General features: G+C 44.9%; 1 protein-coding gene across 1 annotated transcript in view; it reads left to right on the forward strand.

The window, feature by feature from the left end:
• The window catches only part of LOC137300047 (aquaporin FA-CHIP-like), a 58,902-nt gene that overhangs the window by 11,697 nt on the left and 22,543 nt on the right, over positions 1-24,662 (forward strand). The window contains exons 2-3 of the mRNA XM_067969148.1: positions 13,295-13,456; positions 23,583-23,663. Coding sequence (XP_067825249.1) covers positions 13,295-13,456; positions 23,583-23,663 — 243 coding nt within the window. The remainder of the gene's footprint in view (positions 1-13,294; positions 13,457-23,582; positions 23,664-24,662) is intronic.

Genomic DNA, 24,662 nt, shown 5'->3' on the forward strand with positions numbered 1-24,662 from the left:
GAGCGAGGGAGGGAGAGAAAGAGATGGAGAGAGAGGGAGCAAGGGAGGGAGAGAAAGAGATGGAGAGAAAGAGGGAGCGAGGGAGGGAGAGAAAGAGATGGAGAGACAGAGGGAGCAAGTGAGGGAGGGAGGGAGAGAAAGAGATGGAGAGAAGGAGGGAGTGAGGGAGGGAGGGAGAGAAAGAGATGGAGAGACAGAGAGCAAGGGAGGGAGAGAAAGAGATGGAGAGACAGAGAGAGCAAGGGAGGGAGAGAAAGAGAGGGAGCGAGGGAGGGAGAGAAAGAGATGGAGAGACAGAGGGAGGAAGGATGGGAGGGAGGGAGAGAAAGAGATGGAGAGACAGAGGGAGCAAGGAAGGGAGAGAAAGAGATGGAGGGAGAGAAAGAGATAGAGAGACAGAGGGAGGAGGGAGGGAGGGAAAGAAAGAGATGGAGAGACAGAGGGAGGAAGGAAGGTAGAGAAAGAGATGGAAGGAGAGAAAGAGATAGAGAGACAAAGGGAGGAAGGATGGGAGGGAGGGAGGGAGGGAGAGAAAGAGATGGAGAGACAGAGGGAGCAAGGAAGGGAGGGGAGAGAAAGAGATGGAGAGACAGAGGGAGGAAGGCTGGGAGAGGAGAGAAAGAGATGGAGAGGCAGAGGGAGCAAGGAAGGGAGAGAAAGAGATGGAGGGAGAGAAAGAGATAGAGAGACAGAGGGAGGAGGGAGGGAGGGAAAGAAAGAGATGGAGAGACAGAGGGAGGAAGGAAGGTAGAGAAAGAGATGGAGGGAGAGAAAGAGATAGAGAGACAGAGGGAGGAAGGGAGGGAGAGAAAGAGATGGAGAGACAGAGGGAGCAAGTGAGGGAGGGGAGAGAAAGAGATGGAGAGAAGGAGGGAGTGAGGGAGGGGAGAGAAAGAGATGGAGAGACAGAGGGAGGAAGGAAGGGAGGGAAAGAGATGGAGAGACAGAGGGAGTGAGGGAGGGGAGAGAAAAAGATGGAGAGACAGAGGGAGGAAGGAAGGAAGGGAGGGAGAGAAAGAGATGGAGAGACAGAGGGCAAGGGAGAGAAAGTTAAAGGGAAGGGGTCAAAGCCGGACTCTCTCCCACCCCCAGGGTCAGAGCCGGAATCTCCCCCACCCCCAGGGTCAGAGCCGGACTCTCCCCCACCCCCAGGGTCAGAGCCGGACTCTCCCCCACCCCCAGGGTCAGAGCCGGACTCTCCCCCACCCCCAGGGTCAGAGCCGGACTCTCCCCCACCCCCAGGGTCAGAGCCGGACTCTCCCCCACCCCTAGGGGCCAGCCTCTCTCCCCCCGCACATTTCTGAACCGTTTCACCAGGCGCCAATATCGAGCGCCTTGAATCTTTTCCCGTTGATTTTCCGGACTCAGTGTCCTCCTGCGCCTTTCGGTTTCCCAGCTCCTGTGTCAGATCAGGAGAAGAAAGATGAGATCACGGCTCCGGATAATCTCCAGCCCTTTCCATTGGCTCCTGTTTAACAGAGTGCGAGTGGGAAAGACCATCCAGCCCGCTGGGCGACTGTTCTCAGAGCAACTGTGGACTGCCCGCACCCGCAGGATGTGCCAAATCAAGAGCAAAAGCTTCAGACTTATTGAAGGAATCTCCAATCAGACCTGTTCTCAGGCTGGTCCGCTCCAGCTGGAGAACTAGGGGAGGGTCCATGTACATGGGTGGTGGGAATAGATTAAATGTGTGCCGAGTGTCCATGTACATTATCTGTGGAAGGAGATTAAATGGGGAGGTAGGGTGCATGGTAGGGTAGAGTGTACATGGGCTGTGGAAGGACATTGGATGGGTGGGTAGAGTCCATGATAGGGCGGGGTGTACATGTGCTGTGGGAGGAGATTAAATGGGTGTTTAGAGTCTGTAATAGGGAACATAGGAACAGGAATAGGCCATTTAGCCCCTTGAGCCTGTTCCACCGGTCAATGGCTGACCTGTGGCCTAACTCCATAGCCCCATATCCCTTAATACCTTTGGTTAACAAAAATCTATCAATCTCAGATTTAAAATTAACAATTGAGCTAGCATCAACTGCCGTTTGCGGAAGAGAGTTCCAAACTTCTACCACCCTTTGCGTGTAGAAGTACTTCCTAATTTTGTTCCTGAAAGTCCTGGCTCCAATTTTTAGGCTATATCCCCGAGTTTGAGACTCTCCAACCAGTGGAAATAGTGTCTCTCTATCTACCCTATCAGTTCCCCTTAATATCTTGAAAACTTCAATATAGGGTAGATTGTACATGGGCTGTGGAAGAAGATTAAATGGGTGGGTAGAGTCCATCAAAGGGGAGAGTGTACAAGGGCTGTAGCTGGGGATTAAATGGATGGGTGGACTCCATGATAGGTGTGAGTGCACGTGGACTGTGGAAGGAGATCGAATGAATGGGTAGGGTCCATGAAAGCATAGAGTGGAAATATGCTGTAGCGTAGTGGTTATGTTACTGGACTGGTAATGCAGCGGCCTGGGGTAATAATCCAGAGATGTCAATTCAAATCTTACTGTGGTTGTTTGTGAACTTGAATTCAGTCTAAATAAAAACAAATCTGGAATGGAAAGCTGGCATCAGCCGAGCCTGTCCAGATAAATGAAAGGAGGACTGAGGTGATCCCAGGGAAGAGCTTTTAAGGGTCAGGCATTTTTTTTTTATTCGTTCATGGGATGTGGGCGTCGCTGGCGAGGCCGGCATTTATTGCCCATCCCTAATTGCCCTTGAGAAGGTGGTGGTGAGCCGCCTTCTTGAACCGCTGCAGTCCGTGTGGTGAAGGATCTCCCACAGTGCTGTTAGGAAGGGAGTTCCAGGATTTTGACCCAGCGACGATGAAGGAACGGCGATATATTTCCAAGTCAGGATGGTGTGTGACTTGGAGGGGAACGTGCAGGTGGTGTTGTTCCCATGTACCTGCTGCTCTTGTCCTTCTAGGTGGTAGACGTCGTGGGTTTGGGAGGTGCAGTCGAAGAAGCCTTGGCGAGTTGCTGCAGTGCATCCTGTGGATGGTACACACTGCAGCAACTGTGCGCCAGTGGTGAAGGGAGTGAATGTTTAAGGTGGTGGATGGGGTGCCAATCAAGCGGGCTGCTTTGTCCTGGATGCTGTCAAGTTCCTTGAGTGTTGTTGGAGCTGCACTCATCCAGGCAAGTGGAGAGTATTCCATCACACTCCTGACTTGTACCTTGTAGATGGTGGAAAGGCTTTGGGGAGTCAGGAGGTGAGTCACTCCCCGCAGAATACCCAGCCCCTGACCTGCTCTTGAAGCCACAGTATTTATATGGCTGGTCCAGTTAAGTTTCTGGTCAATGGTGACCCCCAGGATGTTAATGGTGGGGGATTCAGCAATGGTAATGCCGTTGAATGTCAAGGGGAGGTGGTTAGACTCTCTCTTGTTGGAGATGGTCATTGCCTGGCACTTGTCTGGCGCGAATATAACTTGCCACTTATCAGCCCAAGTCTGGATGTTGTTCAGGTCTTGCTGCATGCGGGCTCGGACTGATTCATTATCTGAGGGGATGCAATTGGAACTGAACACTGTGCAGTCATCAGCGAACATCCCCATTTCGGACCTTATGATGGAGGGAAGGTCATTGATGAAGCAGCTGAAGATGGTTGGGCCCAGGACTCTGTCCTGAGGAACTCCTGCAGCAATGTCCTGGGGCTGAGATGATTGGCCGCCAACAACCACTACCATCTTCCTTTGTGCCACTGGAGAGTTTCCCCCTGACTCCCATTGATTTCAGTTTTACTAGGGCTCCTTGGTGCCACACTCGGTCAAATGCTGCCTTGATGTCAAGGGCAGTCACGGTCAGTGACTCTCACCTCCCCTCTGGAATTCAGCTCTTTTGTCCATGTTTGGACCAAGGCTGTAATGAGGTCTGGAGCCGAGTGGTCCTGGCGGAACCCAAACTGAGCATCGGTGAGCAGGTTATTGGTGAGTAAGTGCCGCTTGATAGCACTGTCGACGACACCTTCCATCACTTTGCTGATGATTGAGAGTAGACTGATGGGGCGGTAATTGGCCGGATTGGATTTGTCCTGCTTTTTGTGGACAGGACATACCTGGGCAATTTTCCACATTGTCGGGTAGATGCCAGTGTTGTAGCTGTACTGGAACAGCTTGGCTAGAGGTGCAGCTAATTCTGGAGCACAAGGCTTCAGCACTACAGCTGGGATGTTGTCGGGGCCCATAACCTTTGCTGTATCCAGTGCACTCAGCCGTTTCTTGATATCACGTGGAGTGAATCGAATTGGCTGAAGACTGGCTTCTGTGATGGTAGGGATATCGGGAGGAGGCCGAGATGGATCATCCACTCGGCACTTCTAGCTGAAGATGGTTGCAAACGCTTCAGCCTTGTCTTTTGCACTCACGTGCTGGACTCCGCCATCGTTGAGGATGGGGATGTTTACAGAGCCTCCTCCTCCCTTTAGTTGTTTAATTGTCCACCACTGTTCACGAATGGACGTGGCAGGACTGCAGAGCTTTGATCTGATCCGTTGGTTGTGGAATCGCTTAGCTCTGTCTATAGCATGTTGCTTCTGCTGTTTAGCATGCATGTAGTCCTGAGTTGTAGCTTCACCAGATTGGCACCTCATTTTTAGGTATGCCTGGTGCTGCTCCTGGCATGCTCTTCTACACTCCTCTTTGAACCAGGTTTGATCCTCTGGCTTGTTGGTCATGGTAGAGTGAGGAATATGCCGGGCCATGAGGTTACAGATTGTGCTGGAATACAATTCTGCTGATGCTGATGGCCCACAGTGCCTCATGGATGCCCAGTTTTGAGCTGCTAGATCTGTTCTGAACCTATCCCATTTAGCACGGTGGTAGTGCCACACAACACGTTGGATGGTGTCCTCAGTGTGAAGACGGGATTCGTCTCCAAGAGGACTGAAAGCTATGATTCTGTGAGTATGGCTATGTCAGGCTGTTGCTTGACTAGTCTGTGGGACAGCTCTCCCAATTTTGGCACAAGTCCCCAGATTACAGTGGACCGGGAAAATAGATTAAAGGGTAAGACGGTACATGAACAGTGCTGTTCATTTAAGGAGTTATTTTACAACTTTCAATAAATATATATTCCACTGAGGAAAAAAGGGTGTAAAAGAAATGACAGCCATCCGTGGCTAAGTAAAGAAATTAAGGATAGTATCCGACTAAAAACAAGGACATATAAGGTAGCCAAACTTAGTGGGAGGATAGAAGATTGAGAAGTCTTCAAAAGACAGCAAAAAGTAACTAAAGGATTGATTAAGAAAGGGAAGATAGATTATGAAAAGAAATTAGCAAAAAATATAAAAACAGATAGCAAGAGTTTCTACAGTTATATAAAAAGAAAAAGGGTGGCTAAGGCAAACATAGGTCCCTTAGAGGATGAGACCGGGAAATTAATGGTGGGAAACATGGAGATGACAAAAATGCTGAACAAATATTCTGTTTCAGTCTTTACGGTAGAGGACACTAAGAATATCCCAACACTGGACAAACAGGGGGCTCTAGGGGAGGAGGAGCTAAATACGATTAAAATCACGAAGGAATTGGTACTCAGTAAATTAATGGGACTCAAGGCGGATAAATCCCCTGGACCTGATGGCTTACATCCTAGGGTCTTGAGGGAAGTGGCAGTAGGGATTGTGGATGCTTTGGGAATAAGTTTCCAAAATTCTCTGGACTCGGCAAAGGTCCCGGCAGATTGGAAAACTGCTAATGTAACACCCTTATTTAAAAAGGGTAGTAGGCAGAAGGCTGGAAATTATAGACCAGTTAGCCTAACATCTGTGGTGGGTAAAATTTTGGAGTCTATTATTAAGGAACATTTGGATAAACATAATTTAATAGGACAAAGTCAGCATGGCTTTACAAAGGGGAAATCATGTCTGACAAATTTGCTTGAGTTCTTTGAGGACTTAACATACAGGGTGGATAAAGGGGAACCAGTGGACGTAGTGTATTTAGACTTCCAGAAGGCATTCTACAAGGTGCCACATAAAAGATTATTGCTCAAGATAAAGAATCACTGGATTGGGGGTAATATTCTGGCATGGGTGGAGGATTGGTTATCTAACAGGAAGCAGAGAGTTGGGATAAATGGTTCATTCTCGTACTGGCAACCAGTAGCCAGTGGTGTTCCGCAGGGGTCGGTGCTGGGTCCCCAACTCTTTACAATCTATATTAACGATTTGGAGGAGGGGACCGAGTGTAACATATCAAAGTTTGAAAATGATACAAAGATGGGAGGGAAAGTAGAGAGTGAGGAGGACATAAAAAACCTACAAGGGGATATAGACAGGCTGGGTGAGTGGGCGGAGATTTGGCAGATGCAATACAATATTGGAAAATGTGAGGTTATGCACTTTGGCAGGAAAAATCAGAGAGCAAGTTATTATCTTAATGGCGAGAAACTGGAAAGTACTGCAGTGCAAAGGGATCTGGGGATCCTAGTGCAAGAAAATCAAAAGGTTGGTATGCAGGTGCAGCAGGTGATCAAGAAGGCCAACAGAATGTTGGCTTTTATTGTTAGGGGGGTAGAATATAAAAACAGGGAGGTATTGCTGCAGTTATATAAGGTATTGGTGAGACCGCACCTGGAATACTGCATACAGTTTTGGTGTCCATACTTAAGAAAAGACATACTTGCTCTCGAGGCAGTACAAAGAAGGTTCACTCGGTTAATCCTGGGGATGAGGGGGCGGACATATTAGGAGAGGTTGAGTAGATTGTGACTCTACTCATTGGAGTTCAGAAGAATGAGAGGCGATCTTATTGAAACATATAAGATTGTGAAGGGGCTTGATCGGGTGGATGCGGTAAGGATGTTCCCAAGGATGGGTGAAACTAGAACGAGGGGGCATAATCTTAAAATAAGGGGCTGTTCTTTCAAAACTGAGATGAGGAGAAACTTCTTCACTCAGAGGGTAGTAGGTCTGTGGAATTTGCTGCCCCAGGAAGCTGTGGAAGCTACATCATTAAATAAATTTATAACAGAAATCGACAGTTTCCTAGAAGTAAAGGGAATTAGGGGTTACGGGGAGCGGGCAGGAAATTGGACAAGAATTTAGATTTGAGGTTAGGATCAGATCAGCCATGATCTTATTGAATGGCGGAGCAGGCTCGAGGGGCCAATTGGCCTACTCCTGCTCCTATTTCTTATGTTCTTATGTTAGTGAGGAGGACTTTGCAGGGCCAACTGGGCTTGGTTTGTCTTTGTCATGTCCGGTGCCTAGTGGTCCGTCTGGTTTTATTCTTATTGTGACTTTTTTAAGCGAAATTGTACAACTGTGTGGCTTGCTGGGCTATTTCAGAATCAACCACATTGCTCTGTGTCTGGAATCACATATAGGCCAGACTGGGTAAGGACGGCAGGTTTCCTTCCCTAAAGGACATTAGTGAACCAGATGGGTTTTTACGACAATCCGGTAGTTTCATGGCCACCATTACTGATACTAGTATTTTAATTCCAGATCTTATTTAATTAATTGAATTTAAATTCCCCAGCTTTAGTTGGAGGAAAGGATATGGCTGTTAGTTGTTTTTGTTAACAGCCAGGTAGGGTCTACAACACTATCTCTGGAGATAAGCTGCAGGATGATTTGAATATACTTGGGAACTGGGCCTGCAGGTGGCAGATGGAATTCAATGTGGAGATGTGCTACACATGGGGACAAAAAATCCAGGAAGGAACAAAATTTAACTGGAAAGAAAATAATGTGCATGGAAATATGGCTACTGATTGACAATAATTTAAAACTATCGCAACAATGCTCGGTGACAGTGAGTGAAGCAAATCAGATGTTGGGATGTACTAATAGGTCAATATTGTGCTGAAATAGTGAGGTAATCCTGGCACTTTATAAATCATTGGTGTGACTGCACTTAGAAAACTGTGTACAGTTCTGGTCCCCACAGTACAAAAAGGATATTACAGTTATTGAAAGGATGGAGAAGACCAGAGTGATTGCGGGGATGGTGGGATTGGAAAAGAGAAGGTTGAGAGGTGATCTGATTGGTCTTTTTAGGATACTAAAGGGACTGGATAATGTCGACCATGACAAGCTCTTTCACCTTGTCCAGAACAGTACAATCAGAGAACACGGCCTGCGCGTGAAGGAGGGTAATTTCAAAACTAATCTGCAGAAGCAATATTCCAGTGAGTGAGTGGTCAATCTATGGAACAGACTTCCTCGGGAAACAGTGGAAGCAAAAAGTGTTGATTCATTCAAATGCAAATTAGATCGATTTCTTTCAGAAAATGTCATTTTGGGATCCATCATATGAGTAATTTGAGACATAACATGTGGTAAGTGGGAGGAACAGATGACTTTGGACCAATGGTTCCCAAAGCTCACCACCATTGGGGGTTTCCTCACCTCATGTCTGGGTCTGTTCATAGTATCGTAATAAGTACAGCAGAGAATGGGGCCATTCGGCCCATCGTGCCTGTGCCATGTTGTCGACTAATTGATAGAGATTGTTCAACAAGGTTGAATCATGTGACTGTCAGGATGGTAGAAGGAGAGATGGACCTTGGTCTTTTTATGTTTAGCAATCCCTATGCCCCTATGGAACAAATAAGAATAACATTACTGTTCTCGAGATTGATTTGAATGGAATAGGGGCATGACAACATAACCAATTCAAGGATTTTAATTTCTGCGAGTAAATCTCCCATTGCATTGCTCACAGACAGCCAGTCTCCACTGATAGGAATGTTTGTTTTCTGGTTCTTGCTGCTTCTGTCTGTGTGCATGTCCTGTGCTTTTCTCTATCTGTGCTCTTGCTATTTCTGCCTGCATGCATGTCCTTTGCCTTTAAAATCTCATTGAAACATATAAGATTGTGAGAGGGCTTGACAGGGTAGATGCTGAGAGGCTGTTTCCCCTGGCTGGAGAGTCTGGAACTTGGGGACATAGTCGCAGGATAAGGGGTCAGCCATTTAGGACTGAGATGAAGAGAAATTTCTTCACTCAGAGGGTTGTGAATCTTTGGAATTCTCTACCCCAGAGGGCTGTGGATGTTCATTTGTTGAATATATTCAAGACTGAGATTGATAGTTTTTTGGACTCTGAGGGGAATCAAGGGATATGGGGATCGGGCGGGAAAGTGGAATTGAAGAAGACAATCGGCCATGATCTGATTGAATGGCGGAGCAGGCTCGAGGGGCCATATGGCCTACTCCTGCTCCTATTTCTTATGTTCTAATGTCTTTCTCTTTGCGTCGTCTTGCTCCCTCTGTCTATGTGCACGTCCTTTATCTTTCACTTTCTGTGGTCTTGCTGTTCACATCCATGTGCATGTCCTGTGGAATTCTTTTTCTGTGGTCTTACGCCTTCAGTTTGTATGAACATCCTGTGTCTTCTTGTTCTGTGGTTCTTGCTCCTTCTGTCTGTATCCGTGTCCTGCATGTTATTATTTCTGTGGTCTTGCTGCCTCTGTCTCTGTGCATATCCTGTGTCTTTCTCTTTTTGTGGTTCTTGCGCTTTCTGTCTGTGTGCACGGCCCTGCTTTTCTCTTTCTATGGTCATGCTGTTTCCATATCCCATGTCATCCTTTTTCTGTTGCTTTGCTGTTTCTGTCTGTATCCACATCCTGTGCCATTCTCTTTCTATGTTCTTGCTTTTTCTATCTGAATCAATGTCCTGTATGTTTTTATTTCTGTAGTCTTCTGGCCTGTCCTGCATGCATGTCCTGTGTCTTTCTCGTTCTGTGGTCTTGCTGTTTCTGTCTGTGTGCACGTCCTGTGTCTTTGTCTTATCATAGTAGGTACAGCAAGGGAGGAGGCCATTCGGGCCACCGAGCCCGTGCCATCTCTTTGTAAGAGCTATCCAGTTAGTTGCATTCCCCCGCTCTTTCCCCATAGCCTTTAAATGTTTTCCCTTCAAATATTTATCCAGTTCCTTTTTGTAAGCCATGATTGAATCTGCTTCCACCGCCCTTACAGGCAGCACATTCCAGATCATCTCTCTGAACAAAACATTTTTCCTCATATCACCTTTGGTTCTTTTGCCAATCACCTTAAATCTGTGTCCTCTGGTTTTCAACCCTTAGAAACATAGAAACGTAGAAAATAGGAGCAAGAGTAGGCCATTCGGCCCTTCGGGCCTGCTCCGCCATTCAAAAGGATCATGGCTGATCGTCTAATTCAGTGCCCTGTTCCCGCTTTTTCCTCATGTCCCTTGTTCCCTTTTGCATTAAGAAATATATCTCTCCTTCTTGAATACATCTAATGACTTGGCCTCCACTGCCTTCTGTGGTAGAGAATTCCACAGGTTCACCACCCTCTGAGTGAAGAAATTTCTCCTCATCTCGGTTCTAAATGGCACACCCCGTATCCTGAGACTGTGACCCCTGGTTCTGGACTCCCCAGCCATCGGGAACATCCTCCTTGCTTAAAGTCTGTCTAGTCCTGTTAGAATGTTATATGTTTCGATGAGATCACCTCTCATTCTTCTAAACTCTAGTGAATATAGGCCAATCTATCCTCATATGTCAGTCCTGCCATCCCAGGAATCAGTCTGGTAAACCTTCGTTGCACTCCCTCCATGGCAAGGACATCCTTCCTCAGATAAGGAGACCAAAACTGCACACAATACTCCAGATGTGGTCTCACCAAGGCCCTGTATAACTGCAGTAAGACATCCCTGTTCCTGTATTCAAATCCTCTTGCAATGAAGGCCTTGCTAACTGCTTGCTGCACCTGAATGCTCGCTTTCAGTGACTGGTGTACAAGGACACCCAGGTCTCGTTGCACCTCCACTTTTCCCAATCTATCACCATTCAGATAATAATCTGCCTTTCTGTTTTTACAACCAAAATGGATAACCTCACATTTATTCACGTTATACTGCATCTGCCATGTTCTTGCCCACTCACCCAACTTGTCTAAATCACATTGGAGCCTCTTTGCATCCTCCTCACAGCTCACATTCCACCCCAGCTTTGTGTCGTCTACAAACTTGGAAATGTTACATTAAGTTCCCTCATCCAAATCATTGATATATATTGTGAATAGCTGGGGCCCAAGCACTGATCCCTGCGGTACCCCACTGGTCACTGCCTGCCACCCGGAAAAAAATCAATTTATTCCTACTCTCTGTTTCCTGCCTGTCAACCAATTCTCAATCCATGCCAGTATGTGCTTTAATTTTGCACACTAACCTCTTGTGTGGGACCTTATCAAAAGCCTTCTGAAAATCCAAATACACCACATCCACTGGTTCCCCCCTATCTATTCTACTAGTTACATCCTCAAAAATCTCCAGTAGATTTGTTAAGCATGATTTCCCTTTCATAAACCCATGCTGACTTTGTCCAATCCCATTAATGCCCTCCAAGTGTTCTGTTATCACATCTTTTATAATAGACTCTAGCATTTTCCCCACGACTGATGTTAGGCTAACTGGTCTGTAATTTCCTGTTTTTTCTCTCCCTCCTTTTTTAAATAGTGGGGTTACATTTGCCACCCTCCAATCTGTAGGAACTGTTCCAGAGTCTCTAGAATTTTGGAAGATGGGCCTTCTGCCAATGGGAACAGTTTCTCTTTATTTACTCTTTCTAAACCATTCATGATTTTGAACACTTCGATCAAATCTCCTCTTAATCTTCTCTGTTCCAAGGAGAACAATCCCAGCTTCTCCAGTCTATCCACATAACTGAAGTCCCTCATCCCTGGAATCATTCTAGTAAATCTCCTCTGCACCCTCTCTAAGGCCTTCACATCTTTCCAAAAGTGCGGTGCCCAGAATTGGACACAATACTCCAGTTGTGGCCAAACTAGTATTTTGTAAAGGTTCAACATAATTTCCTTGCTTTTGTACTCTATGCCTCAATTTATAAAGCCCAGGATCCCTTATACTTTTTTAACTGCTTTCTCAACCTGTCCGGCCACCTCCAAAGATTTGTGCACATATACCTCCGGGTCTCTCTGTTCCCACACCCTTTAATTTATATTGCCACTCCTCAATCTTCCTGCCAAAATTTATCACTTCGCACTTCTCTGCATTTAATTTCATCTCCCATATGTCTACCCATTTCACCAGTCTGTCTATGTCTTCCTGAAGTCTGTTACCATCCTCCTCACTGTTTACAAGTTTTGTGTCATCTGCAGATTTTAAAATTGTGCCCTGTACACCCAAGTCCAAGTCATTAATATATATCAAAAAAAGCAGTGGTTCTAATACTGGCCCCTGGGGAACACCACTGTACATCTCCCTCCAGTCCGAAAAACAACCATTCATCACTACTCTCTGTTTCCTGACACTTAGCCAATCTTGTATCCATGCTGCTACTGCCCCTTTTATTTTGCTGACAAGCCTATTATGTGGCACTTTATCAAATGCCTTTTGAAAATCCATGTACACCACATCAACCACACTACTCTCATCAACCCTCTCTGTTTATCTCATCAAAAAACTCAATCAAGTTAGTTAAACACAATTTGCCTTTTACAAATCTGTGCTGGCTTTCCTTTATTAATCCACACTTGTCCAAGTGACTATTAATTTTGTCCTGGATTATTGTTTCTAAAAGTTTCCCCACCACCGAGGTTAAACTGACTGGCCTATAGTTGCTGAGTTTATCCTTACACCCTTTTTTGAACATGGGTGTAGCATTTGCAATTCTCCAGTCCTCTGGCACCACCCCTGTATCTAAGGAGGGTTGGAAGATTACGGCCAGTATGGCTGAAATTTCCACCCTTACTTCCCTCAGTAACCGAGGATGCATCCCATCTGGATAAGGTGAGGTTCCTACCTTGAATTCTGCCAATCTTTTAAATACCTCCTCTTTATCTATTTTAATCCTATCCAATATCAGTACTACCTCCTCCTTTACTGTTACAATGGCAGCATCCTCTCCTCTAGTGAAGACTGATGTGAAATATTCATTTCGTGCCTCAGCCATGCCCTCTGCCTCCACAAGAAGATCTTTTTTGTTCCTAATCAATCCCACCCTTCCTTTTACTACCCTTTTACTATTTTGCACGTCCTGTGTCTTTTTCTTTCTGTGGCCTTGCTGTTTCTATCTTTGTGTATGACACCTGTCTTTCTCTTTCTGTTGTCTTGCTGTTCCTGTCTGTAACCAAGTCCTGTGTCTTTCTCGTTCTGTGTTTCTTGCTGCTTCTGTCTGTTTGTATGTTCTGTGCGCCAGTGAGGAAGGTTGTGGATGCTAGAGATTTGGGATTGTTCATCCACAGCCCCATGCAGCATAAAATCTACTGTACACATTGAGTACTAAAAATAGTTTGAATGCTTCTGAAGCCATGGGACTGTTTATTCAATGCAGCTATCTAATTGTGCCCAATTTACTCCACAGCCTTCTCCGGGAGTTACGCAGAGCCAGGCTTTGGGAGTAGAAATCATTGTCACCTTCCAGCTCGTGATGTGCGTGTTTGCCATCTCACACAAGAAAAGCAACTTTGAAGGGTCTGCACATGTGGCCCTTGGAGCATCCGTGACCCTTGGACATTTGGTGGCAGTAAGAATGATTCCATTTGTTCCTTTTATTCATCATACCAATTATTCAGTGACACAATTGATTTTTCAAAACTAGTTGTGCATTTTCTTCAATTCCACAATCATGACACAGAATACGGCCCTGTGCTGCTCCATTCCAAGCAGAGCGTGGATTTGTCCCCTGATCCCACTCCTCCATATCCACTTCTCTGCTTTTTCACTCAATAATATCTAACCTTGATCTTTGGTGGATCCGGGACGGATGCTGGAGGAGGAGAATCGGGAAGAGAGGTAGTGCCCCCAATCACCAACAGTAAAGCCTGCTCCCAATGCCTGCAGACCCTGTAATCCCCCCTGCCCGATGGGATTCAAATGTCCTTTCAATAAAGCCTATCCCATTTCCCTCCCCTATTCCCTGTGACTGGCCTCGACGAATCACTGCCTGATTTAAAAAGGCCTTGCTGGTTGCTAGTTGGTGACAGGCAGGTCCTATTGAAGGGGCAATGGTCAGAAAAGTGGCAGATGGAATTCAATGTCAGTAAGTGTGAAGTATTTTGGTAAATAAATAACAGCAGTAATTATAATCTGAGTGGAACTAGGCTCAGAATTGTGGAAGAGCAGAGGGATTTGGAGGTGCAGGTCCAGTGGACATTAAAATCTGAATCTCATGTAGTTAAGACTTCAAAAAAAATGTAATGATGAATCTATATAAAACCTTAGTGAGTCATCAGTGAGGGGACTGTGTGCAGCACTGGGCTCCAAATGATAGGAACTTTGTTGAGGCTATAGAGAGGGTACAACACAGATTCACTGGGATACTGCCTCGTATGAGGGAATACAAATACAAAGAAATACTTGAAAAATGGTGTCTTTTTCCATTAGAACAATGCAGATTAATTAACATTATGGAAGGGTGGGAGAGATAGAAGCAGACAGTTTCCAGTAGGTGAGGGGTCAGTGTTGTGGGAAAATCACCACTCGGAGTCAGACTTAAAGATTCAACATGCAGTTTATTGGACAAAGTACTTTGGGAGAAGAACTGGACGCTCCGCAGCGTTCGCAACTACCTCCTCAACTTCAAAATGGTTGTCATGCTTTTTTATACCTTTGAAATACAGATTTTTAGCAGCTATTACATCATTAGTCTTTATTAGTTTACACATTAACCAATTAAGCCCGCACAGCAACCGCGGACCACCAATCACATTAAAACAACTGTTATCACCTTAAGACAGTATGGTCTTTGTCTATTCAGTCTGGTTCTGTAGTTTTTATCAGTTCATTGTGAAATGTCTTTTGTATTCCCAGACTGTAAGTCAGTTTTGGAATATACAAACTCAGCACTTTAACTGTCTTTCCCACAGTCACAGAATCCATTTTGTTTAGTAGAGTCCATTTTGTTTAGTAGTTATATGTTATGTTTAAGCTTTTACTTAGGGTTAGTCTGGTCTGCACAAAGCACATTTCAGTGTGGTTTTAGGGTAATGACCACCGCCATGCACACAATAGTCACTTCATCTTTGCCTTTAACCCAACAGCCCAAATTTTACGCTAACAGACCCCCCTGTTGGTCATGATTATGGCTTAATAATCATTGAGACCAATACCGATAAAGTCCATGCAACATTGGTCCGGCACTTAATACACAGCCTTTCGGGTATTTAACTTCCGTGATGTTCTGTGCGTATGCCTAACCCGTAACTCACAGGTTACATGTTACAGATTTTGGGTGCAAAGTGCCCTATCTTTATGCTATTCGGCTGTTGGGGCGGCACATACGCATTTCTGTTGTAAACTATCTCACCCTGTGCTTCTGGGCTGTGTCCAACACTATGTGGACATACAGTGACAGCATGTCTAGTAACACATACCTTTAATTTTGTTCCAGCCAAATTCCCTTTAATTTTTTTTTTTCAGCATATGGTAACATATTGTGATGGGATATGTGCATTCCGTCCTTCACTACCCCAATATTCTTGTTACACCTCTCATCCCTGGGTTTCGGGTGCCATCACCAGTATTACTCGTACCAACCCTAGGAGCCCTCCTCCGTCAGGTTTACACTCCACTTGAGTAGGGTACACTCGCACCATTGCCCTGAATTGGCAAGGGGTGATGTTCTTGTTTGGTAACAGCCGGTTGGAGGTACCACCTCCATCATGCCCACAGGTCAGGCTCACCCTCAGTTTGTTGATTCGTTATTCATAAGGGTACTTCCCCTGCCTGTATCTGGGCTAGGTTCTCTCGTGTCTGTTCCACAATCCAGTTACCATATGTACTGCGGATGTCATTAGCAGCCACCTACTAAGATACGTTATATTCCTCTTTTATTAATTTATTAATGGTTTGGGCATGTGTTTCTAGCACTGTGCAAATGTATGATCAGTATTTGATCCTTAGACAATTCCTTATCTGTATTTTCATTTATTTTTTTAAATATATCTTTAATGCGAGACCCTAAATCTCTGACCTTTCGATCTAATGTTGTCAAATCAATGTTACTGTCCGATACAATATTTACAGTCAGCTCCAATATCCCAAAATTTATTTATTTTACGTAATTTCTTCTTGAACCGCTTTTCATTTCCCAAAATATCCCATTATATTGTGCCCGAGTCCCTTCTATCATTTCACAATTATCCCAACTTGAGAGCAGTATTGTTGGACTGACAGGACTTGTCAATGTAAAATTTTTCTTCCCTCCCAAAAAGAATTCTTGATACACAGCATTCAATAGGAACCATTTAGACTGGACTTCTTTTATTTTGAAATATAATTTGATTATCGCCTTAAATTACAAGTAAATTTTTCTCCCTCGAGTGCTTGAATAGCAACTCATATAAATTTTTCTTATCAATTCCAATTTCAGAAACAAATTATGTCCAGGCTTTGTGGTTTTTATAGTAGAGATGAAGTGCTCATAATTTTTTTTTTTGGATGTAACTCCCATATTTTCCCACCTCGAGCACTCTGTCTCAGAAGACAATAAATGGGTTAAAACAAAACAAATCAAAATGTTTTCAAAGGAAGAGGATTCTTGATACACCACGCTGTGACATTTGGTATCTGCTGATGTCTGCAGCTAAAGTCTTAAATCTTTAACATCACTGGATCGTTTCATGCACCAAATTTGTCCAGCAAAGGTTGCATCGTAACTTTGTAATTACTCTTGGTAACCAGGGTCACCTGTTTTAAAAGAAACAGAGAAAATCCATTGCGGCTCTTCTTGAGAGCCCAAGGGGTTAATTTGTCAAATCATCATTTATTATTTATTTTGTCCAAAGGAATAATCCCTTTACCTGAAACCAAATCAGAAAACAAAACAGGAGAGAGGAATTGCCTAGTCTCTTTCTCTTTCTCTCTCTCTCTCTCTGGAGCACGCAGCCTGTCTGAAATAAACACTGTCTCTCCCACATACAGATGTACGTAGGACTGCAGATTGGAATTCCCAACTCCAAGTCCTAATCTCTGTGTTTTCAAGATGTACAAATCTATCTCTTTTACGATGTCCACCTCCATTCCATGTCTCGCTTTGTTTTAACACTTGAGTTAGGAGGTGTTGATATAATTGTTGAATTTTCTTAGCATTCTCAACGCGAGTTATATAATTTGTCAGGGAAGGTCTCCCCTCGTTGGTCAGATTTGTATTGTATCTATTATTCGTGAATAGCCCCGAACTTGTCGAACTTCGTTATCATACTGTGGCGGGGTAAAACTGATAGGCGTTTAGTACCCTGTGTCAGTACATAGCTCAAGTAATGGACTTCCAATTCTAACCTATACCAATTGTTACCTCATTGTTGAACTTGTGTTCTGGGCAAGCCTCAGACAGTTCTCAACCGACTGGGTCATTTCTATCTGTTTGAACTGCTTGGCATGACAGTCTGGCTTCTTGGGATGGAAGGGGTTAACATTAACTTCACACAGCTTTGACTGAATTTTTTTTTTCACTTCTCACATTTGTGGATTGCTTTCACTTTATCTTTTTCACACTATTTTTGAGATTTATTTTAATCATAGTGTTTAATCAATTGACAATAGCACAAAATGCTTCGAAGATCAGTTTAATTTATAACTAGAGATCATCCTGCAATTGTAACTTGTAATTCTTTAAATCTGCACTTTATCTTTCTTTACAATTAAAACCTCATTTTGTCTTGGTGAATTGGAAACAGATATCGGTGTCCTTGGGAAGGTTAGACTTTTCTAAGCATACGTCAACGTAATTTTCACATAAATTCTTTTAAAAAAAAAATTCATACCAGGAAACAACATCTCCCATCGTACATTTTAGTTTATAGTTAGTCTTCGTAAGTTTTATAATTTGCTCATCATACACAACTATAGCTTTCCAATTCATTTTTTTAATACTTTTAGTGGGTATGATTGTGACCAATTCTCCGAGCTGTTCCCGCTTTCCAACATTTCCTATCACGGTGATACCAGATAGCTTTTTTATATCTGTCCCGTTATTTTTTTTTTAACCACAGCCAATCACAAGATAAAAATTCAAAATGCCAATTTTTAGAAGATCCCATGTCTGGAATTTGACATGCTCACATTTTATAAGAATCAGAATTTAATCGGTCACTTAGCCTCAATAACTCCAATTTTAATTCAGCAATCTCAGAATTAAACACAAGACAAAAACAGATATATTACACAAAAGAAGAAAACACGTAAGACGCAGTAAGAAGGGGGCGTGGCCCACAACACCGAAAAAAAACCCACTCACAATCAGGACAGGCTTTTTAAAGAGACAGTACACCCTTTCTTTTCCGGGTCTCTTTTAATTGATTCTTTTTTTCTAATTCCCTTATCCTAGTTTCTAATTCCCTAATTTTATCCTTATCTTCGCTCCACTTTCTAGTGGAGGTGCCCACTTGTCCTATTAGTCCAGGTAGTTGGTGGACTAGTAATACTCCTGCCTTTTTTGTTCTATCCTTCTTTTCCCTATCTATCCACTTTCTCTGTTGTTCTAAGGTCTGAGAAATATCCCAGCCATCCTTTTGCATCTGCTTAATCAACGAGTGTCTATCTGTCATATACTTCTCAATAAGGGAACCCGCAGGTCCCCATCTAGGTTGTTCACTTGTCATTTTCACCTGTCGTGCTCTGATCTCGCTATATCTTTCGGGTCCCGGCCTCTCACCGGATTTTCTTTTCTCTCAACTTTCACTTTCGGGTCCCGGTCTCTCACCGGATTTTCTTTTCTGTCTATTCAGCCTCTCGCTATATCTATCTTTCGGGTCCCGGTCTCTCACCGGATTTTCTTTTCTGTCTATTCAGCCTCTCGCTATATCTATCTTTCGGGTCCCGGTCTCTCACCGGATTTTCTTTTCTGTCTATTCAGCCTCTCGCTATATCTATCTTTCGGGTCCCGGCCTTTCACCGGATTTTCTTTTCTGTCTACTTTCGTGTCCCGGTACCGGACTTTGCCGGTGCTCCGTAATCACCGACTCTGTCGGTAGTGCTGGCGTACGTCCAGCCGTAATCCCCGGTCTATACCGGAATCACCGGATTTTCTTTTCTTTCCCAACACTCTGAAACTTTCTAACTCCCAGCCCGAACTCCACTCCAGATTTTACTTTTAGCTGCAACTATATACTCACGGCCACAATTACCAGTTTGGTAATGTGCTTCCTCGCATGGAGTTCGGCTCCAGGTTAAGGTGATCAGATAGTACACATCGTAAATTAACTTATGCTCTAACTTATGCTCTAATCTCTGCGTTTGTTCGCCACTACAGAGTTTGATATCGGATGGTTCTGGTTACTTGTGCTTCACAATCGCAAGTGCCCCTGTTTTTGCGCCCACTTCATGGTCCTGACCTTCGCATGGGGGATCTCCCCTCTTAACAACCAGTCTAAGGCTGGGCGTAAAAGAGGCACTTCCTTGTCCTTAGTCGATCAGCACAAGCAACCAGCTCTTAGTTATACCCAACAGTCCCATAAATTCTCTTAACTTACCCCCCCGTGTTAACTGCACTGTTGGCTTAGTCTGACTCCCACAGTTCAATAATCTCTACTCCAGTTCGCTGATTGAGGCCAACCGATCAGCTCACCAGTAGTGAGATCCTGCCGACTACGCCAATTTGTTGTGGGAAAATCACCACTCGGAGTCAGACTTAAAGATTCAACATGCAGTTTATTGGACAAAGTATTTTGGGAGAAGAACTGGACGCTCCGCAGCGTTCGCAACTACCTCCTCAACTTCAACATGGTTGTCATGCTTTTTTATACCTTTGAAATACAGATTTTCAGTAGCGATTACATCATTAGTCTTTATTAGTTTACACACTAACCAATTAGGCCCGCACAGCAACCGCGGACCTCCAATCACATTAAAACAACTGTTATCACCTTAAGACAGTATGGGCTTTGTCTATTCAGTCTGGTTCTGTAGTTTTTATCAGTTCATTGTGAAATGTCTTTTGTATTCCCAGACTGTAAGTCAGTTTTCGGAATATACAAACTCAGCACTTTTAACTGTCTTTCCCACAGTCACAGAATCCATTTTGTTTAGTAGAGTCCGTTTTGTTTAGTAGTCATATGTTATGTTTAAGCTTTTACTTAAGGTTAGTCTGGTCTGCACAAAGCACATTTCGGTGTGGTTTTAGGGTAATGACCGCCGCCATGCACACAATAGTCACTTCATCTTTGCCTTTAACCCAACAGCCCAAATTTTACGCTAACAGTCAGGAAAGAGGGGCCACAGATTAAATGTAAGATATTTAGAACAGAGGGCAGGAGAAACTTCTTCAGACAGAGAGTTGTGAGGCTGTGGCCTTCACTTCCAGGCTCAGTGGCTGAGGCAGAAACTACGTCAATATTGAAGATTACATTGGAAAGGTGAATGGTGAAAAGGGGGTAAAGGTATATGGGAACAGGGGGGGGGGGGGAATGTGATTAGAACTATTTGCTCGTGTGGAGGGTAAATGCCAACACGGCCTGGCTGGGCCGAATGGCCTGTTTCCGTGTTGTAAAATCCATGGATTCTATCGAACCATCTTCTCGGTTTACGGCGATAGTTTCAACTTCTGCCACTGACGAGCCTTCTCATTAAGTGCAGGTTTTACCTTGATGTCATTCTTTTCTCTGCTTCTTACACTGTCTCCTTTTTTAAATGTAACTACATCTACCACAGGATACAATAAGGGCATTTCAAATGGGGATGTTACTTTACCATGTTTATGATGACAAAAAAGTAGAGAATGAGAGGGTTCTCCTCCGAGGTGCTTGGCCCCACCTTCACATACCCATCCCTCCATCTCAATACACCCTGGTGCTCATATCTGAACCTCTCCACTTGGCAATGCATGAAGAGGTGAATCAAAGCAATCTGCTACTTTGATCCAGACCCACCCAGGCCCCACCCAGACCCCACCCAACCTGTTACCCCACCCAGACACCACCCAGGCCCCACCTCACCTGGTACCACACCCAGGCCCCGCCCCACCCAGGCCCCACCCAACCTGGTACCCCACCCAGGCCTCACCCAACCTGGTACCCCACCCCACCCAGACCCCACCCAGGCCCCACCCAACCTGGTACCCCACCCAGGCCCGACCCCACCCGGTACCCCACCCCAACCTGGTACCCCACCCAGGCCCGACCCCACCCAGTACCCCACCCCAACCTGGTACCCCACCCAGGCCCCACCCAACCTGGTACCCCACCCAGACCCCACCCTGACCCCACCCCACCTGGTACCCCACCCAGACCACACCCATGCCCCACCCAGACCCCACCCAACCTGGTACCCCACCCAGACCCCACCCATGCCCCACCCCACCCAGACCCCACCCCACCCAACCTAGTACCCCACCCAGTGTGTTATCCTGTGTAACATACTCCAGCCTGTATGTTATTCTGTGTGCTATCCTGTGTAACATACTCCAGCCTGTGTGTTTTTCTATGTAACACCCTGTGCGTTATCCTATGTCACACACTCCAGCCTATGTGGCCCTGCATAACACATGCCAGCCTGTATGTTATCCTGTGTAACCCACTCCAACCTGTACGTACCTATGTGTTATCCTGTGTATAACAGAGAGCAATGTGTGTTATCCTGTGTATAACACAGAGCAGCCTGTGTGTTACTCTGTATAAAACATCTAGCCTCTATTATCCTGTTTGTAACACACATTTACCTGTCTGTTATCCTGTGTAACACACTCCAGTCTATGTTGTTCTCCATAACATACACCAGGCTGTGTGCTATCCTGTGTAACTCCAGTGTTGTTGTTATCCCATGTAATACACTCCAGCCTGTGTGTTATCCTGTGTGTAACATACTCCAACCTATGTGTCATCTTGTGGAACAGACTCCAGCCTGTGGGTGATCTCCCAAGCCTGTGTGTTATCCAATATATCACTCTCCAGCTTATGTGCTATCCTTAAAAGAAAGAATGAAAGACTTGCATTTATATAGCGCTTTGCATGATCTCAGGATGTCCCAAAACGCTTTAGAGCCAATGAAGTACTTTTGAAGTTTAATCATTATTCTAATGTAGGAAATGTGGCATCCAATTTGCGCACAGCAAGATCCCACAAACCTGACCAAATCATCTGTTTTTGGTGATGTTGGTCGAGGGATCAATATTGGCCAGGACATTACAGCCAGTGTGTTATCCTGTGTATAACACAATCCAGCCTGTGTGTAACACACCCCAGCCTGTGTGTTATCCTGTGTATAACTCACCCCAGCCTGTGTGTTATCCTGTGTATAACACACCCCAGCCTGTGTGTAACACACCCCAGCCTGTGTGTTATCCTGTGTATAACACACCCCAGCCTGTGTGTAACACACCCCAGCCTGTGTGTTATCCTGTGTATAACACACCCCAGCCTGTGTGTAACACACCCCAGCCTGCATGTTATCTCGTGTGTAACACCTGAGTTACCTGATGGAGGCTGGTGTGTCAATTATTCCCAGCAACCCTGGGTTAATGGGAGGAAAGAAAGACTGGCCAGGAATTGTGCTCTTGGTCATTGTACAGTGATTCATGTAGTTATGGAGATTGGGTGAGGAAAGGATTTGGTTTGGTGATGGCCCAACAGTTAAATAGCCTCTTTGCCTCACCTCATAAATCAATCATTGCCACTCACTTGTACTGGAGTCCAGTCGCCCCTTTCGAATGGTGAGAACCAGGGAAGAAATAGAAAAAGTGGAATGTATCTGGTTGCTGAACAGGCACTCTCGACAATGACCCGATGACCCGAGACAGAAAACAATCCATTTGTCAATCCCAGGCACTGTGACAAGAGTCATTCAGCTGGGTCCAAGCCGAAACCCCCTTTCAATCCCAAAATTTGTAAGTAAACACTTCAAAAAGTCTCTTTTTTCAGGAAATATTTCCTTGGTTTCTTTCACTGTTGACTGTGAAGCATTGTATGTGAAAATCTGGTGGTGTGTTGGAGTCACCATGTGACACAATAATAACCAGGTTATAGTGATACTGGCCTTGATTGTAACTCAGTATGTACCATCCCACGGGATTGCAGGTGGCAAAAACACCTTTCCGAAGCTAACAAGTCCTCTTTAAATGTCATCGGGGCCCGACTTGCTATTTGAACCTGAGGCCTGAGTGGAAGAGTACTGGTTTCCCCAACACTCTGCCGCCCAGGCCAAACCTGCCGGGAAAAAGGGCCGGGCCAGAAGAGCTCCAGTAACGTACGCTTTAAAAACATTTTTAGTGTTCTTGTGGCCCACAAGGAAATCTTTGGCCTCTCAGGCCTCAGGATCCCCCTCCATTCCCTCCGTCCAGTCACATTTCCTCTTAACATTCTCTGCTCTAAAGAATTTTGCCTCAGTTACTCTAGCCTCTGCCAGAAGTAAAGCCCAATAGTCTAATGGGAGCCCAATCAATGGTTTGTCTAGTTGATGCCTCTTCACTTTTGGACCCGATGCTCCTATTTATAAAACCTTGGATGTGACATTGGACTAGAAATTCCTGGTGGTGATATTCATGAACAAATTATTAACGAGTCCAATGTTCCTCTGTCTGCTCCTAAATCTACATTAACCTCTTTAAAACAAAGAGCTTTGTCTCCTTTAGATTAGTGATGGGAAGTCATAATAGGGTGTTGAGAATTTGTCTAAAACCCCCGGCTTGTGTTCCTCACTGTGTTGTTCACTGTTTGCAGATTGGATTCACTGGATGCAGCATGAATCCTGCTCGATCCCTGGGACCAGCTGTGATTACAACAAACTTCAATCATCACTGGGTAAGTGAAGTGTTCTCACCTCAGCTCACCAGCTTTGCTTCTGTTCTTTCTTTTTAAGCGCATGACACTGCAATCACACTAACATTGTCACATGATCTATAATACTTGCATTATGTGTCATATTGCAACCAGTCCAGCCTTTGCAAAGTACACCGCCAAGTCGTGGGGTTTGGGGTTCTGATCACTGGGGGTTTGGGGTTTAGATCACTGGGATTTTGGGGTTCACATCAGTAGGGTTTTTGGATTCAGATTACTGGGAGTTTGGGGTTCAGATCACAGGGTTTTGGGGTTCACATCAGTAGGGTTTTTGGATTCAGATTACTGGGAGTTTGGGGTTCAGATCACAGGGTTTTGGGGTTCGGTTCAGTAGGGTTTGCTACTTTGTTCACTGCATTGAGATTCCTTTATGCAGCTGTTTCCAATCATTAAAGATGGAGAGAGAATGAGGCCTCTTCCTGTATATGGGAACAGCTCTGTTTTGTGTGTGAATCACTAATAAATATTATGGTTCAGGGCTCGCACTCCCTCAAAATCAAACTTTCATGTTCACACCAAAAAAGGTACTTTGCAAATAAATAATCAGTTTTATAATAAGTAGGCTAGTTTTGCAGAAACAATAAGACAACACATGAACCAAAGGGGCTGATTTACTCCTCCCATGTCAGGGTGCCTGGCTGCTAGTCTGGCAGAGTGCACTGATCGGACCTCCTGAGAGACTTCTGGAGGCCTTCTGGCTGCTGTCCAATTGGAGAAGGTACACGGCCTCCACCTCTTTGTCGCACTATCCCTGTCTTATCGACTTCTTCAGTGTGCTCCTCAAAATGGCTGCCCTTTCGACTTTTGGGGAAGTGTTGCCTGCCTCAGGGGAAACCTGGAAATCCTCATGCAACATAAAAGGTCAGAGACCAGCATCAAGAGGAAGAGACCAACATAAAGTGATCAGAACCCCAAACCCCCAGTGATCAGAACTCCAAACCCCCAGTGATCAGAACCCCAAAC

Source organism: Heptranchias perlo, chromosome 30, assembly GCF_035084215.1.
Source record: "Heptranchias perlo isolate sHepPer1 chromosome 30, sHepPer1.hap1, whole genome shotgun sequence".
Classification (NCBI taxonomy): Eukaryota; Metazoa; Chordata; class Chondrichthyes; order Hexanchiformes; family Hexanchidae; genus Heptranchias; species Heptranchias perlo.